The 18,741-nt window shown below is 40.5% G+C and overlaps 1 protein-coding gene across 1 annotated transcript; it reads left to right on the forward strand.

Moving 5' to 3' along the window:
• The first annotated feature begins 10,300 nt into the window (after positions 1-10,300).
• LOC148030665 (uncharacterized) lies at positions 10,301-11,601 on the forward strand. Its single transcript, XM_087687300.1, has 3 exons — positions 10,301-10,745; positions 10,824-10,967; positions 11,166-11,601. Exons 1-3 carry the CDS (start codon positions 10,433-10,435, stop codon positions 11,351-11,353), a joined length of 645 nt encoding a protein of 214 aa, XP_087543426.1. The 5' UTR covers positions 10,301-10,432; the 3' UTR covers positions 11,354-11,601.
• Positions 11,602-18,741: the final 7,140 nt, after the last annotated feature.

An 18,741-nucleotide genomic window follows, 5' to 3' on the forward strand; every position in this document is an offset into this window, starting at 1 on the left:
TATAATTCTCCTCATGAGGCGGTCTCATTCTGTTAGCCCCTCACAGATACCTCTCAACCCGACCTTGTTCTCTTCTCCTCTGATTCAACAACGGTGGTGAGGTTGGTCCTGACACATGGTATTTCTACCATTCTCTTTCTTAACGAAAAACACCAAAAAAAGGGAAAAATAAAAAGAAAAAGAAAAACAAACAAAACTGTTATGGGAGAAAAGGAAGAAATTCCCTGTCATAACAAGCCTCGTTCCAAGAAAAGGTGGAAACACCCTTGGGCGGGAAGCTGACTGTCAAAAAGGTGCAGTTCAGGATAGCTAACTCACCAGCTGTACCTTTTCAGCAAGTAATTTGAAGCCACCTCCCTGGGCGCGCTGTCTCTGCAATATCAGTCCGCATATCCTTCTTAACAAATTATCTTTCTTACAAATCATTGAAGTACGAGACTTGTTGGTTGCCTCCTTATGTACGCCTCGTCTTCAAGATCCTTATGACAATAGCCAACATGATCTTAATCACCAATCCTTTGAGTGATGTTAACTTTCATCCTAACAGGGTGGGGATGTGAGTATGGGCTGCCCTCTGTATATATCAGCAAGTGAGACAGAGGGTGGGGTGAGTGACCAGTCTTTCCCTTCAAATCAAATGAGAGGTGAGATGTGTGAACGGAGTGTTGCACACAAGGGATGGGCCTCTCAATGCACAACACACGATCTGTTCATGTGCACTGCACCATAAGGCTCCCTGTCCTTCCTTCTTGCACTGTATACCGGCATAGGGCGGGATGCGCTGTTACACCATCAAATGCGCACAAAAGGCATACAACCTCTGCATAAGTGATAGCAAGAATTATATCAATGGATTTCAGGAATAGGCTGCCCTCCTGTATCTATCAACAGAGCGTGAGACAGAAGGGGGATTGAGTGTGATGTATGTTTCTTCAATCAAGTATTGAGAGGTGAGGATTGAGGGACATTACGATAATCGGAGTCCGGTATGTTCACATTTCCCTCTACACCCACGGGATGGGTCTCTGCCACCATCAGCACAGGACTTGTCACTCTGTTCTATACACTGCACTGCAAGGCTCCCTAGCCTTCTTGCTTGCACCTATGCCAGACGGGTTGGAGGCACTAATGCACCATCAATTGTGCACCGTGGTATACTCCCTCTGCACCACCCCCTTGTCAGTTCCTAAATCGGGTGTGAGATCTGGGTTTCCATCAATATTACCTCGAGTGATGTAAGTTATGGGGTGAGCGATTGTTCTCTCATTTCTCTTGAGTGCTAGTGAGTTGAGTGAATATCCTTCGTCAACGATACCTCCCTCGATGGGATTCATCAACCAGCTACCTCCCTGGGTGCTGCTGCCTGGTCCCTGCCATTGTGGTTGAACGCTAGAGCGAGCCGTGGTACCTCTTGCAGCCGACTCCAACCCTTCTGTAGTAGTGACGGTTCCTTCGACCATCTGCGAAATGGGCCAAGTGTTTCTAACCCTACTTTTCTGTTTGCAAGTGTACGTGATGTCTTAAGTGTGGGGACGCTAATGTTTAGTCAGTTGACAAGTTCTAGGTTATGTTGTTGCATCTAACCCTGCCCGATAAGGTCTTAAGTGTGGGGACATTTCCCTACACATCAGTTCTGCATATCATCATGGAAATACATCTATCCACGTCCAAATGTGGAAATTCATTTTTTATGCTCTGATGGGGTCCCTTACCCACTCCTTCGTTCTATTTCACCCTATCCCTGGGGCTATTCCTTGTTCGTTTTCCTTTATCCTTTATTTTACCATTTTTCCATGTGAACGTATCCTACATTTACTAAGAATCACATCCAACCTTACAGCCATGTTCATCCCTTTGAACTGCCCATTTTTCCTTTATACCAACCCCTGTTCCGACCACTAGTTCTTGAGTTACTAATTTTTGAAGCAATTCCCATAAATTGGATGGTTTTCCATGTGAATGTACTTTTATTACTTTGGAACACTAATCTGATGTGCCAGCCCTGTCCTACCCATTTCTCCTAATATTTTTCCTTTTTTCACCTTGTCCTTCTGATGAACGGTTGGTCCGCTATTAATTTTTGCAGGTTTTCAAGCCCTTTTCGTGCCTATTTTTCGCATTTTTCCATGTGAACATGCCCTATTTTCACTGGAATTCCAGTTTCATTTGACAACCATGTCCCTCCAGCCTTTCCTCCACTTTTTCATTTTTCCTCCCCCCTCTTCTGACCGCTGAATTTTTAGTTATTAATTTTTCCATGTGTTTTCGGGTGTCGTTTTTGTATTTTTTGCCTGTGAACCCCTCCTCACTCCACCAACAGTGCGTTTTGACATGACAGTCCTGTGCATTCCCTTCCTCTGGACATTTTTTCTTTTTCCTATCCTCTATTCCGGTGCACGGATCATTCCATATTAATTCCCAAATCCCTTTTCAGGTATGATTTTTGGATTTTTCTTATGTGAACGCGTCCTATCTCGATCGGAATTGCCATGATAGGGTTGTTGGGCACGTTATTCCACACATTTTTTCTTCTTTCCTCACTTAGTTCCAACGAGCGAATTTTCCCATATTAAAACGTATGTGTTTTCGGGTCTATTTTTTCGCATTTTTTCTATGTGAACACCCTGATTTTGCCCGAAACCTGTGTCACATTTTTCTATCATCTTCCTCTCGTCTCCCGAAAATTTTTTCCTTTTTTTTATTTTTCAATCCGATGTATGGTTTGGGTTTTATTAAATTTTATTCCTTTTTGCCGTGTGGCTGCGTCTCTCGTGTCGCGCGTGAATGCGCCTGTTTTTGGTTTTACGTGCCTCGGGACGCCCCCGTGGCCTCTGTGCCTCACGTGTCACCGTCCCCGCCCTATCTGATCCTGTAGATTCAAATTTTTTTACTTTCGCCCCGCGCATACGCGCGAGTCGGGGGTGCGCTCACTTTTTCCTGGATTTCATCAAACCCCACCAACAATAGAACGAAAAATAAACCCAAAAAACCATAATAATAATAATAATAATAATAATAATAATAACAAAATAATAATAATAACAAAAAACACAAAAAAAATCCTCAAACAAAAAATAAATAAATAACATCACACTTTCAAAAAAGGAAAAAAAAAGAATTAAAAAACACAAAAGAAAACACACAAAAAAACAAAAAAAACACAAAACCAAAAACAAAAAAAAGGCAAAACACCACCCCCAAACAACACCTCCCAACACACAAAACACACACCTAAATCTCAAAAAAACCATAATAATAATAATACAAGAAAAAAACAACAAGTTACTTGTCGATTCGGTTGCCTCCTTCCTCCCCCACGTGCCGATCTCCCTCCCCTCGGCCATGTCTCCTACCCCACGCGTCGATCTCCCTCTCCTCGGCCCTATCTCCTACTCCCTTCTCCTTCGCCGATGACTGCCTCCTCCCCTCCCACCTCACTCCAAACCTCCTCCCCTCCCTCCTCCTTCGCCGACTACCTCCTCCACTCCCTCTTTCGAACGCTCCTCCCCTCCTTCTCTTCTTTCACCACCCGCCGTCTCCCCCTCCTCTCCTCCTCCCATGCCACCCCCCCGGCGCTCTGGCAGAGCCCCTGCTGTCGCTGCCGCCTCTGCCCCCATCCCCTCCGCCCCTCCCGTCACCACCTTCGCCCCCGCCCGCTTCCTCCTCCCTTCGTGACGCTGTTTCCAACCTCCTCCTCCCCTGATCCCACCTCATGCCGAACTCCTCCTCTCCTCCTCCCACCACGACACAGGCCGCCGCCTACCTCCCCTCCTCCTCCTGGTTAGGTCCCTAACTTTCCCCAACTTAATTAACTTTCTTAACTAACCTAACTTAACTCACTTACTTAACTTTATTAACTAACCTAACCTAATTCACTTAATCACCCTACCTAACCTAACTAACTTAATTAATCTAATTTACCTAACTCATTTAATTAACCTAACTTACTTACCTCACCTAATTAACTTAATTCACCTAATTTACTTAACTAAACTAAGTTACTTAACCTAACCTAACACACTTAGATCACCTAGTTAACTAGCCTCAACTAACCCCTGTTTCCACCCGTTTTAGTCTCCCTTTCCTGCCCCTTCTCCACTCTACCCCCCCCTCTTCACACGCAGTGCGGGCGCGCGTACAGGAGTGCCAGTGGGTGTTCACACGCGAGGATGCGCATTTGGTCTTCTCCGTGCGATGGAGCGTGCCTTCCTCGAGCACACACAACTGTTCACACGCAGCCCGGGTATCTCTTTTGATTTTCCACAAACCCGAGAAAAATACATTTAAAAATACCTAAAAACACTTAAAAACATTAAAAATTTCATAAAAAATCAATTTAAAAACAAAAAAAATATTGAAAATTCCTTCCTCAATTGGGTAATTTTCTAGCTGATCTTGCTGATTATAATATAGAGAATTAGCTGATATTTGGGCTGATATCTTCAGCTATATTCACAGAATTAGCTACATCAGTGTTCGTTTAATTCATTTCTTACTCTACAGAAGACATCTTGTCAAAATATGCAAGTATTGTGTGCCCCTATGGCAGGGCAATGTTTGTAGATCATTCATAGATGCTTTGAGTTGAATTAAGAGGACATTTTTCTCTTATTTCTTGGCTGTGCTGGCTAATCTTGCTGATTATAATATAGAGAATTAATTGCAAAAAAAAAACAATATTTCAAATCCTTTTAAAATTCCCTAAAAATTCATTAAAACACTGATGTAGCTAATTCTATGAATATGGCTAAAGATATCAGTCCAAATATCTTTCGAAATTCACCTTTGATGATAGCGCAAACTTCCCCTAACACGATGTCGGTGCGAGAGTCTGCCACAGGGATAAGAGACAACAGGTGAAGGTAGATTCAGGGAGAGGAGTAGACGGAAGAGAAGGGGTTCAAAGAAATTAAAGACGTAGAAGAATACTCCCAAAAGAATTTAGAAAATGTAGAAGAATACTAACACAGATGAAGCCTGTCAATTTATTTTAGCATTATGAGAAGATAGAACTCTAATAGACAAAAACGTGTATAAAATAATACCTTTCTTTATGTTGCTCAGATCACCAATTTGATGCTTCCATTGGCTTTGAAAAAGGGTAAAATATCATCACACCTGACCAGAATTTTTCTAGATCACTCCTTCATCTCCCCCTTCAGAGTGTTGTTCACTGCTTGAAAACAACGATCGTGCATCAGGCGATTTCATCAATCTCTATTTTTACATAACATCCTCTCAAATTGGCTGAAAGCTACATGCTTTCTTTTACATGTCATCCTAATCTAGAAGTTTTCCACAGTTTTATGAATTTTTACAAGACATAATATCTAAAATATCAAAAATTGGCTACAACTTGTCTAAAAATCTAATATTTTTTAACCATGGACACTAACACTAATGCCTAAAGTAGCATTGGCTCTCTAAATCTAAAAGGAAGCCACACTCTAGATTTTTTTACACGGTGTGTGCGTAGCAGCACGACATCCACCCCCTCCTAACCTGCACATCCTGTGGCATGTGCCAAAGTCTTACAAATTCGCATTGTTAGAAGAAGTATCTTCTATCATGTCAATGTCTTCATCTTTTGCCTCTTCTTGTTCCTCTATGTCTTCATGCTCTTGAATTATATCCAAGTCTTTTTAACTCATATGTTGAACTTTCTCTTCGTTTGAAGAGCTTGATTTTTTTTCTAGCTATGGGTATCTTCATGCTTGTTCCATCCAATTTAGCCAATGAATTTGTGGCATTGTCATGAATGGGCTTTACCACATACAGGCCAAACCAATGCTTTACCATCAGCTTCCTAGAAGCACTATATTGATTGTCATGGCTGCTGTCATAGATAAGCACCCAATCATTTTCTTGACTTTCTCTTGGCCAAAGTCGATGTCGCTTATCAAATCTTCTTTTGTTCTTTATTCTTGCTGTCTTTAGCTTCTCAATAGTTGCTTGAATATCTTCAGACCTTCTTTCTGGTTGCCATATGCGCAAAGTCAGCAACTCTTCTCTTCCTCCCAAGGTAGAAGACTCCATGTGAGAATAGATTCTTCAATTGGCATAATTGGTTGTTGTCCATGCATAAGTTCAGTTGGCATATAGCCAGTCACTGTACTATGAGTAGTCCGATCAGCCCATAATGCAAAAGGTAGCATTCTAGGCCATTATTTGATCTTTCCTCTACAAGACTTTGCTAGAGTTTTGAGAATAGGCTAGTGCCCTCTCTCACTTTTCCCATTGCCTTCAGGGTTGTAGGCTGATGTTAAATCCAACTTAATACCCAATTGAGCAAAGAAGTTGCATGCCTCATCATCATCCAACTCTCCTCTATTTGCAGTTAGTTACTTTACCCACACAACCATATCTACAAAACACTTCTTCAAGCAAAAAATGACAAATAGCTTGAATGGTCTTGGTTGTAAAGGCTTTGCCTTCAACTTGATTGGTTAGATCCTCTCTTGCAAGCACTAAATATCACATATTCTATATTCTTGTCGGCATAGTTATAAGATCAATAAGCTATCTATAATGTATAGATTCAAGGGATAAGTCGGTTGTAACCCATCTCGATGCTTGACCATAGAATACATCTGACACATATAACAAGTTTCAACAAAACGTGTTATGTCCCGATATATGTTTTGCCACCAATTTTGGGTTTGTATATGCAGCGATTGAAAATGTACTTTCAGCAACGATGGAATGAAATTCAGCAAGTATAGATTCTTCAGCTTCATCTTCTTCCATAAGCTCTTCTTCATTGTCATATCTTGCATGTGATAGCATATCAGCAATTGGATTTTCCTTGCTTGCAATATGCTTTAATTCGGGGTTGAGAGATTTAATATATGCAATCCATCTTAGCATAGCAATGTCAGGTGTAGAGTAGTTAGCAATCATGCCCAAGAGTGGAAGACAATCAGTTTCTACCATTATGGAAGCACCTATAAAGTATTCATGATCACACTTTAATGTTATTATAACTCCCCACAATTCCCTTTTTACTTGTGCATACATTCTTTGACATTCATTGAGAACCTTTGTTCCAAAATGAATTACATACATGTTACTATCAAGGTCTTCTTGGCCAACATCCCATCCTATCCCAATGGGACTTGTATCCACATTAAGGATGATGGGTTGACCATTTGAATAATTAGTCCTTTTGAGAGTGGGGACTGAAATTAACAACTTTTTTAGTTTGCGTACAGTGAGAGTATGCTCTTCCCCCAATAGAATCTTTGGCCTAATGTGCTCAAACATAATTTTCAATCAGAAATATGTCGTGCACAACCAGGCTTTCCAATGCTCATTTACTAACTCGTTGAGGCAATGTAAGGATAGCATCGAGACAACGCTCATGCTACTATTCTCTAAATTAAAATACAACGAACCCTATATCATGCTATGCATCAATAAAATTGGCAATAAATAGTCCCCCAAATCACATCATTCAAACATCCCACCCCCTACTTTTAGGTAGTGTTTCCATTGCATAGGTGTAGGGGTTCATTTTGTCATGTTTTGATGTAGGAAAATTGATAAATCATGAAATTTGACAAAGAGACTCGGGGGGGTTCACTCATGAATATATGTATATATAACGTGAGTTCAAAATAAGGGGTTTTTAAAACACCATTTTTATACATTTTTTACATACAGAAGGGTATCATATAAAGGGATTACTTACATATTGAATAGATAAGGGTTGTGTTTCATTCAAGAAAAATTCATAGATTAGGATATTTATAAATAGGCCATGAACGCATGTTATATAGAGAATATATATATAGTGAACCCCCCGAGCAAAGAGATAAAGAAAACTAAGGCTAAACCTCATGCTCCACCACTACCATAATTCACAAACACTCATTGTATTTTTTCTTATTTTTATGAAGTGTAATCCTATTTTTTCCCTATTTTTTATTTATTAGTATTTACTTAATAATAATCACTATTATTTTTTATTTTTTCATGCCAAACCATTTTATATACTAAAATTTAATTTAATTTTCTATTTTTCTCCATAGAAACACATTCCACCCACCCAAAATGACAAAACTATCATTTTACCCTTAAAATTTGCATTTCGGGTTTAAAAGGGTTTAAATAGCACATGTAAATCATTATAAAATCAGAATTTTCTCATAGACAACAATTAAATATGACGCAACCAGCACTCAAACAAATTTTCATCACATGAAAACATCATTTCCATCATAAAATGTCAAAAAAGCTTCATTTCCTTCATAAAAAATAGTCATACCATGTTTCTACGAAACCCGAGACGCATTAAATGACTGCGTGATGACTAGCGGACGAAGCCTCCATTGATCTCAATTCCATGGTGTACATCAAGCTTCAGCATCTCCATTGATCTCCATCATCATTTACTTCAATCTCCTTCCTGATTCCTCCTTCAAGATAATGCACATGAACAACCCATAGAGGGGAGAGAGAGAATAAAAAATAAGATTTTTAAATCCTCCATTAAAATGGGCAAGCTTACAACCATCTTGTTCCTCTCTCTGCCCTGATCGAGAATCTCCCTCTCTCTCTCTCCAAACGGGTTTGAATCGATGAGGAGGCGCATTGACGTTTCTCTCTGTTCGATAGTTTTTGCATTAGTTTCAAGGCTTTTATTAAGCCTAAGATTCAAAACATTAAAATAACTGGTTCATGCTTTTGTGTTTACACTGTCCCGCAAGTGGATTTTTTGGTTTTGAGGGGGCAAACGAACTCCGATTTGCAATCCGACTGAATAGGCGGCTTCATGGCATCGAACTCCATCAACTTAGCCTGATCTCTCATGACACACTCTATGGCTTCCCGATTTGGTAGCTGCTTTATAATGTTGAACCTTGTGGGAATTAAATGGGAGGTCAAACGACCTTTGATTGACGAACCGAGACATGCGTTGGATTCTTGATGTCGAATTGCATCTAGGAAAACTCTAGCTTGATGGCCATCGGCCACCATTTGATTTTTCATAAAAATTGGCTCTTTAACGTCACTTGGGCACTTTCCAGCTCCAAAACGAGCTTCAACGCTTCAAGAACATGTCCAAATCGGGTCCTAAAATCTAACTCTCACATTCTCTTAAGCTTGGGTTGGTTGCATATGTTTTTAGTTCCATGGTAAAAACATTTTTAGCCACCCGCTTTTTGCCCTACCTTTATAGTCTATGATTCTTGTGCATAGTACTCTCTTTGGATCACATAACACATAATGAGACGATTGAGAATACTACCAACCAACTATGCAAAACCCTCTACCTTTAAGTCATGTAAAGACAATAAAGTATAATTTTTTCTACCCTCTTTAGTAATTTATAATTTGCAGTGTATAATTAAACAAGTGGTCACAACTATTGGCCTATTCCCACCCCATGCAAATTGACTTCCAACCTACTCCCCGGGGGGTCCACCTTATAGAACATGTAAGATATTACGCGAGTTTGAAAGAAATGGTATTATATTTAATAAAATTTATAAGATTATATTTATGAAATGAGTTTTTCAATTACAATTTTTTTAAAAATTCATAAGTTTAGTAAAGTAAAAAGTAGTTATTTTAAGGCCTTATAGCATATAAAGAAAGTGTATTTCTTAATATCTTTTGAATGCATATTATATGCATGATTTTTTATAGGTGGGAACCCCTTAGGACCTAATGGAACACGGGTTGAAAGCCAATAACAACTAGTTTGCTCATGTAAGTAAATTTTTGAGAAATAATATATGATTTTTAGAGCATGGAAAGTTGTGCTAGCCAACATAAAATCCCGCATGTGTGTAGTTGCGACTGAACCCTTTTGAAGAATGCTTTCACAATTCACAATTTGGTGGCAAACCCCACGGCATGCGAATGGGCCTGGTGGGAAGAGGTCCTAGATGGCCAACCGAGGTACCAGCCTTAGTGCGTAGAAGCCGTTCGCAGCACATGCAAATTTGGCTGCACGATGAGGGGAGGCAAAACATGCACTCTATCAACTCGTCCCTACGCCACTTTGCCTGGCGGCGAATGGCTCTAAAATGTACCTCAGCCTCATATTGTGGACAGCTTCCTGGGAAAAAGACTTGGGGTTGGTAGACGGAAATGGGTCCACGGGACCTTTGAATGCTGTCACGGCCAAAGCCAAGTTGGAGCATGGAGGGATGCAGTGGTGGTTGGATGAGCAGGTAGATTTCTCTTTCAAGGAGTTATGAGATGATTAGCAACGCTGACGCTCGGCGCCGCGGAAACGAGAGAGAGAGAGGCATACGTAGTCTACATGGTGGGCCATATAAATGAAGAGTCGATCGGGGGGAGGCAGGCATCGCTGTGAGAGCCAGCCTTGTCATGTGCACTGAAGTTGCTTAGTTTGATCTTAGCCCCTCTAGTTCTGTGGCCAGCTGCTGAAAAACTGTAGCGGAGGTAGGGGAGAGGTTTAATGGCGGGAGAGCTATGGCGGAGGAAGCTGGTCTTCGTCCTCCTGTCAGTCTTCATGGCTTCGACTTACTCAGTGGTGGCTGGTCCTGAGGAGGAGGAGGGAGCTCCGTTTGAGCTGTTTCAAGCGGACGGTTTGGAGTACGCCAAGTGCACCGGGATGGGCGAATGCTCAGGTATAGTACTGAGCTGTCCGCGGGCGTGCAGCAGCAGCGGTGTCGGTGAGATCCTGAGAGCTGGCTTCCGGAGTCTGCGAGGGAATGGAATCGGGAACAGGAGGGGTGGGGGTGGCGGTGGCGGTGGCGGAAACGGGCCGGGCAAGGGACCTGGGTTTGGGAAGGGGCCAGGGTTGGGGCCGGGACCTGGATTGGGGGGCAATAGGAATGGCCCGGGAGGAGGGGGCGGGGGAGCAGCAGGCGGTGGCGGTGGTGGTGGTGGTGGGGGAGGAGGTGGCGGCGGCGGCGCTGGTGGCGGTGGCACTGGTGGTGGGGGGGGAGGAGGTGGTGGTGGAGGTGGTGGTGGGGGAGGTGGTGGCGGTGGTGATGGCGATGGCTTCTCTACCAGCGTTAAAGGCCGAGGCCTCTCTGGTGGGGGAGGAGGTGGTGGCGGTGGTGGTGGTGGGGGGGGAGGAGGGGGTGGTGGAGGTGGCGGCGGAAATCGAAGTGGTGGTGGGGGAGGTGGTGGTGGTAGCAGTGCCTTTTCTGCTGGCATTAAAGGTCGAAGGCTCTCTGGTGGAGGAGGAGGTGGAGGTGGTGGTGGTGGCGGTGGTGGGGGAGGCGGGGGTGGTGGAGGTGGCGGTGGAAATCGAAGTGGTGGTGGGGGAGGCGGTGGCGGTGGCTTGTCTGCTGGTGTTAAAGGCCGAGGCCTCTCTGCTCGTAGCTTCTGCTATTATGACTGTGTGAGTTGCCGAGCCACCTGCCAATGATCGGCTAATTTTAGCTTCTTATATATTTGTAAAATCTTTATCTACCTACTTCTTATCATGCATAGATTATCCATCATCTCTCATTTCAAAATTGGGCCTGTCTATCTCAGTAGCATGGATGAATATCTCTTAGTTCACATCTTGGCTTTATCTTTCAAATCTTTTATATTTGTATCCAATCCTCCATATGCTTTTCTATAAAATAAAAATATCATAATTTAAATTAACTAAGAATTGTTTTTATAAAAGCTCATAATAGCAAGCTGTTATTAACATGCTTCTTTACGATATTATAGTTGGGACTTTTACGTACCTCATGGAAATCTAATGAGGGTCTCTCTCTCTCTCTCTCTCTCTCTCTCTCTCTCTCTCTCTCTCTCTCAAATTTCAATGATTGCACATCTTAGATTGGTGATGGTGCAAATTACATGTAAGAGCCTCTTCATGTAGAGGGTTGAAGAACAAAACCTTATGTGTTTGTATACAATGCCTCCACTTCTTTCTTTCCTTCCCACGGTATAATTTTCCATAGAACAAGTAGGTCACAAAATCTATATTGGTACTAGCAACTGGCATATCTCATCCAAAAGGTTACTTTACTATTATTAATGGTACACAATGTGAAGCTTGCCAAATGCATGGGTTTCCTAAACTTATGAAAACATAGCAAGAACTAATGTGTTGTGAAGCAGTTTCGTGATGAAAACAAAGTTGTCATGTGACCTTTGCTTCTCTCACTTCCTCCCTACATATTGTATTTTGGTTTTCTCACCCCACCCATGTCCTCCTCCTCCTCCTCCTTTTGTGTGTGTGTGTGTGTCTATGTGTGTATATGTGTTGTCTGCACGAGGCTACTATGGTCTTCATTGGCCCACTATGCCACTGTAGAAGAGAGAGAAAGAGAGATCGTGTGTGTGTGTGTCTCAAGGGGGGACATACCTATAAGAAATCATATATATAATGTGCATTCAAAGAATATTAAGAAGTCCCCTTTCTTTATATGCTATAAGGCAATAGAATGACCCCTCTTACTTTACTAAACTTACAGATTTGTTCTCAATTGTAATTTTATAACCCCCATTTATAAATATAATCTTGTAAATTTTACTAAATAAAGTACCCTTTCCTTTGAACTCATGTAGTATATTACATGTTCCATAAGGTACACCCTCCCAGGTTGTGTGTGTATGTATAAGTGTGTGTGTGTGTGTGTGTGTGTGCAAATGCTACCATCACCCACTTGCCAATGAGAGAGAGAGAGAGAGAGAGAGAGAGAGAGAGAGAGAGAGAGAGAGAGAGAGAGAGAGAGAGAGAGAGAGAGAGAGAGAGATTTGCCTTGTTATGAGACAACAAAGAGAAAAGAGACATGAGGGACAAAGGAAAGGAGGGAAGGAAAAGGGGGAGAGAGGAGAGGAACAAATAGTCCTCCCTTACAAAAATGGTGTAATAAAGACCATTGAAATGTGTGATTATGAGGAGAAATTTGAAATTAGGTTTGGGACTTTGTCAGGTTTGGGAGCATTTTGGTAGTTCACTTATTCCTGAGGCTATAGTCACAATAATAATATAGTATAGATGTGTAGAATAAGGATTCTTTTCCAATGATACATTGTGGAAACCCCTATGAAGTCATGCGACAAAGACATGAAAGAAAAATCACCATTTCCTAAATACACAATGGTGGATGCGATTCAACATGTGCCCAAATATGCATGTGTGAATTAGTGAGGCACCCAAGACACGAAATGGGTGTGCCCAGAAATATACATGGACAAATGATCGTGTGAGCACATGGAAGAATGTTGTAAGATTGTGTGTGGAGCAATGATTTCCATTCCAAACAAGACCTTTCCACATATTGTTTTCTACTCAATACCCAAGTCAAAGAATTCTCTAGCAAACCAAATCAAGACCTAAACAACCAAAGATATATGAGATGTACAAGGACTCCAAGTTGTAGAACATGGATGATTCTAATGATCAAAACTCTTGTTAAAACTCACCAATTGACTAGAACATAGAGTTAATAACAACTTCTTGAAATAGTATTCACCATGAGTCTTTCTCATAGCACTTCGGCTAGTGGTCTAAGACAGGGTTTCCTAGATTGGGACCTTCAAATGATTTTTTTGATACTTGTTGGGAACCAAGTCACAACAACCTATTGTTGAAAGCTAGCCACCCAATTCACTACTCCATCCAAGTTGCTTCATAGGCAGAATTTAGCTATAAAGCTATACAATGTTTGTCAAAATTTCCTTCTTAAATACTTCTAAGTCTTGCCTGATAGTAAGAAGGCATGGGGAATTGATTGTTTGGATTATCTACTCTCTAGCTTCTTGGAAAGCAACCAGAAATTGAAATTTTCACTCTAGGATAGCTTTTCTGTGGAGAATGCTAGTAGGAGCTATTTTAGTAGTAGCACAATATTTTTGATGGGACAATGCCCATGTGGAAATGAAGAGCCCCTTAAATGTCCTTTCTGGATTGGTTGTATAGTTAGAGATATATGGAATTGAGCACTAAGTCACTCTAGGATTGAAGGGGACAAGCACAAGAGAACGTTTGCATTCATTTTTGGATGATTTCTAGGATCATATGAGGTGGAAAGGTTGGCATTCCATGCTATTAGGAGCTTCACCCTTAGGTCAATTTGGGAAGCAAGAATTAACTTGGTCTTTGCAACCCCCTAGAACAAAGGTCTCTTGGTCCCAAATTGTTTATAAGGTCTTATGGTATTGGGAAGTATCTTGTAAATTGAGAAAGAGCAAATATACTGAGCTAGCTAAAACTACCCATGCTATAGCTTAGCTAGCATTTTGTTATTGCAACAATGTTTTAAACTGAAGATATTTTTGGATCTAAGTCAATATTTATTTTTTCTTTCACAAGTAATTGAATGTGTGTCAAAAGATGGAGAAGAAGCAAAAAAAAAAGAAATGATAATGACAAAGGAGGAGTTGTTGACTAAAGTTATATTCCATGTGCATGCACACACATCTCAAAGAACTGCCAAGACAAAAGCAAACACATACACTTGGGACAATAGCCTAGTACAACTGAGTTTATGGCTCAAAACACACATTGATACATGAATTATCTCTCCTAAATATAATTTAATAGCTATAGTTTTCACTCCAAATTCTCATACATACATCAATCTTCTATCGTTAGACAATATGCAGCATCCACCATTTATCAAATGCATGCACAAGAATGCATAAAAACTTGTAATACCCTGTATGGACTTTCAGTAGCACTTCGACCCTATAATTATAATTTTATTATAGCAATATATCATGGTATATCTGCCATCCCAAGTCCTAGAATAACTTGGTCTTCATTACCTAGACTATGTCTAGTAATGATAAAGACCAAGTATCTTGCTTTCAACCTTCAAAAGAACCCTATAGGGGCTTCAAAACTCCATTTCCAATATGCTTCTCTCTTTCTTAGTGTTGTGCATAATCTAAAATAGGCCTCAAGTTGCATTCCTTCATAGTGTCTATAGATACATCCAACCCAAACTCAGAAGCAACCTAGTAAAGGTGGTGGTTGTTAGCGACCTGTAAAGCTAGGAGCTGCCAGCAGCACATTGATGAGCTGACAGATGCAAAAATAGTAAATACTACCTAGCACAATACATGGGTAGAGGGAATGTTGTTGCATGAAGTCACCTATATAAAGAAAGGGAGAAAAACATTGTTGTTGTTGTTCAAGCATACACATAGCCCTAGAGATCAAGTATCAAAGGATTCTCTTGCTTCACTACCATATTGTTCCTAAGTCCCTTCCACCAGTCTCTCTTGACTAGCATCCTCAATGCTCTCTATCAGGAGAGCCTATATTGTATCGACTACAATCACTACATTCAGGAGTAGTATTGCCTTGGTCTTGTATCTTACAGTTGTCTAGTACTTATGATCCAACACTAGCTATACCCAAAGTGCTATTTATGACTATATCGGTCTCTAATAGTTGTCTTGTCCTTATTTCATCAATATATTTTGGATTGATCTTTAAATACATTTAGTGTTTGATATCTTTGTGTTGTGATTATGCCTCGCTCTGCAATGTGGATGTGGACTACTACTGAAAGTGATGTTGATGTCTGCATGTGCCAATTTTGATCACACCAATCATCTTTCATGTGGCAGTAGTGCTTGGACACTGGTTACACATGGCGAACAAGATTACAATTCCTTCATGTGCTAAGTTGAATGCATATGTGTTCGCATGATCCACGTGAGACAATCTAGCATTAGGCCCCACCCAAGTCTCGACAGTGCCAAATGATAACATGTTCTAAGGCTATTTTTATCCTCAATGAGGCTATATCAAGAGAAAACAAGCTTCTTTGAAATTTTTGGAAGTGTTGTTCACATTCCACTCGTCTAATTTGGCAACAAACTTGACCTTTCTGTCATTCCTCCCAATACGCTTTTAAACCTAACAAGTCATTTCCTAACTTTGCTTAGTAGGTGTCCCAGAAAGATCCCCAACTCTAATTGGTATCAAAATTGACCTTTATGTCATTCCTCCCACTACGCTTTTAAACTAAGAAGCCGTTTCCTAGTTCGCTTAACCTGGTAGGTGTCCCAGAAATAGCCCCAACTTCACCCTCACTTTTGATTTCAATGGCACACCAACCCAACATATCCCTCCCCAAGTTCTTTAGATTTTCTGATGAAGATTCAAGTGCTTTTATCCAACAGTTTGATGTGGCATACACATTCAACTACCTTGGCTAGGTCAATGAAGCCCACAAGATCATTGTATTCAAATCCTTGATGTAGAAAAAGGCTGAATTGGCTAGTGGCAACGTGGCTGGCCATCATGGAATGAAGCATTGAATGCATCATGTATTTGGTTCTAACCATGTCGAATGGATGTGCAGAAACTTGAAAGACTCTACCACCTTAAGTAGGGTGACAGATCTATCTAAGTGTTTAATGCTAAGTTCTCAATACTAAATAGTTACATTAATCCCAATGATTAGCCAAAAGATGAAATGTTGAATACCCTTATATTCAAGGTTTCAATAAATATATTTGGAAAGGATTTGCTTCTAATGATATATTGGGTAACATCATTGACCCATTTTGTAAGAAAGCTCTCAGCTAGAGTAGTTCTTGAAAAAAAAAAAGTGAGGAAAAGGGAATAAATACAATAAGTCTTCCCCAAAACATGTACAAGATGACAGTAGTGAATTCACTTTTGATTCTAACCTCAAAGTGGAATCGAGTAGTGTAAAATCTGACTCCAAAGAGGAGGAAGAAAAAAAGAAACCTAAGAGTAAGAAAAAGGACAAAGGAAAGAAAATAGTGGAAAACACCAAGAAGAATGTGGTCAAAAACCTCTAGTACACATAGTGCAACAGTACCAAACATGTTCAAGCTAAATGTGACCTAAACCAAAGATGGTGTAGCATTTACAACATGGCCACACACAACACTGAGTACTTTTGCTACAAAATTGCAGGTACAAGATGGACCATCTTGGAGGATGACAAGGGACCAAAGCAAACACTTTCGGGCAATGGATAAACCTCAAGGAAAATCCATTTTCTACCCCGGTTGTGGTGTATACAATTAGAACTACCAATAGCCAAGTAATGGCTATGATGGATTTGGTAAAGATGGAAGAGGCCAAGGGAATTTTTGGCCCTTTGTTGAGCATTGCTTCTTTGTATGTAGGAAGGACATTGGTGATCCAAGTGTCCATACACCCAAGCCTATGATGCTCAGAAAAGATAGGGACAAGGCCCATCATATATGCTCAATGCTAATATAGTGGAGATCAAGGAGTTATTTGAACTAGAGGTGCATGTTTACCTAGTCTGACAAAACCTACAAGGATGTTGTGTTGTGATCCACAAGCACTTTGTGTGCCCAACAAGAGAAAGTGTACCACCAAGTGATAAGATGGACCATAAGCGAGTCAACAACCATGCAACATTTGGCCTTGAGCTTTAATTCAAAGGTTAAACCTAGTAATTGACCTTGTAGCTCAAAGAAGCCACAGTCTACTCAGCATATCCCACCCAGTCCATCAAGGAATGTGACAATCTGTGAAGACTCATTCAACACCTAGTTAGTATGGAAAAGCCCAACCCCCAACTTGATCATAAATTTGGAGTTTACGAGTAAAGAACAACAAACCCAACAGATGAGAAAAATAAACAAGTTGCATGAGAAGATCTGTAACCAGGTGGAATGAGGAACCTAGGCAGTTGCCCTAGAGCTCAAATAGGAAAGCAACTAGAAGCTCATATTGGCAAGCAAAAAAATCAAATTTTGGATGCCAACATCAGAAAAGCTCACAAGAAGACTTTGAAAGATCATCCCAGACAGCGGCAAAGTAAAACCCCAAATGTTAATCTTGGAGGTACTAGAAGTCAAAAAAATGAAACCAAACTTGTATCAATAAAATGGAACATGCCAAGCACTTCGGCTGTTTCGAACATATCTAAAGCATTAGACAGATGGGGCCCTATCAATATTATCATTCCACTAGGTGATCTACTAAAAGTGGTGCCAACTTTCAAAGATCACCTATTGAAAATGTTTCAATCCGAGTGCCCCGAACTGAAAGTAGGGACCATGGCAATCCATGCTTTAAAGAAAGTAGTTCACTGTCACAATGAGAAAGAGGAGTTCTTGAAGGCTAATGCCAACCTTCAACCTTGGTGTCTCATAAATGTTATAGTACCTGCAATCCCCAAGTCTAAAGTCCCAAAATAGTAGGAAAAGGACAACAATCCACATAGTTCCAAAATTCAAAGCCCAGATTACACAAAAAAAGTAACACCAATATTGACACAATTAACAAATTGAACTATTAAAAAAATACTTGAAAAAATATCTAAAAGTAATAGAATGGATACTCACAAAAGGGTGAGAGCTGGAGGAAGCCTCCTCTGAAGGGCTCTATACCCCTCAAAAGTCGATGTTTGAATCTCTATTGTCATCGCAAGGATGACCGTAATCTTTGGTCTATTTAAAAACAGATCCAAAATTAGATTATTTTGGTTATTTTTCTTTCTTCTATTCTTCTAATTACATAAACAATAAAAACCTATGTCATATAATTACAAAAGTAGCAACAAAACCATCTCTCCCCATGCGACCCTAGGTGAGATATATGTCCACTCGAGACTGACTGCTGCTGCCTCCTATATCAATTCATTGAAATCAAATGATAAATTATATTATAAAATTTTAACTTTATAGGAATTTTGAAGTCAAAATACTTCAATAAAGCTATTAAAAAATGTACTCTCTAGTGTGGAAATGTCACTTGTAAACGGTACTCCCGACAGAAGTATGTCCACGACTCCTTGAGAAATCCAGTAGGCCTCTTGTTGCTTGGATCATGTGCATACCTCC

The sequence above is a fragment of the Lygodium microphyllum genome, chromosome 10 (assembly GCF_053477565.2).
Source record: "Lygodium microphyllum isolate KBCC chromosome 10, Lygodium_microphyllum_v1.1.10, whole genome shotgun sequence".
NCBI classification, from domain to species: domain Eukaryota; kingdom Viridiplantae; phylum Streptophyta; class Polypodiopsida; order Schizaeales; family Lygodiaceae; genus Lygodium; species Lygodium microphyllum.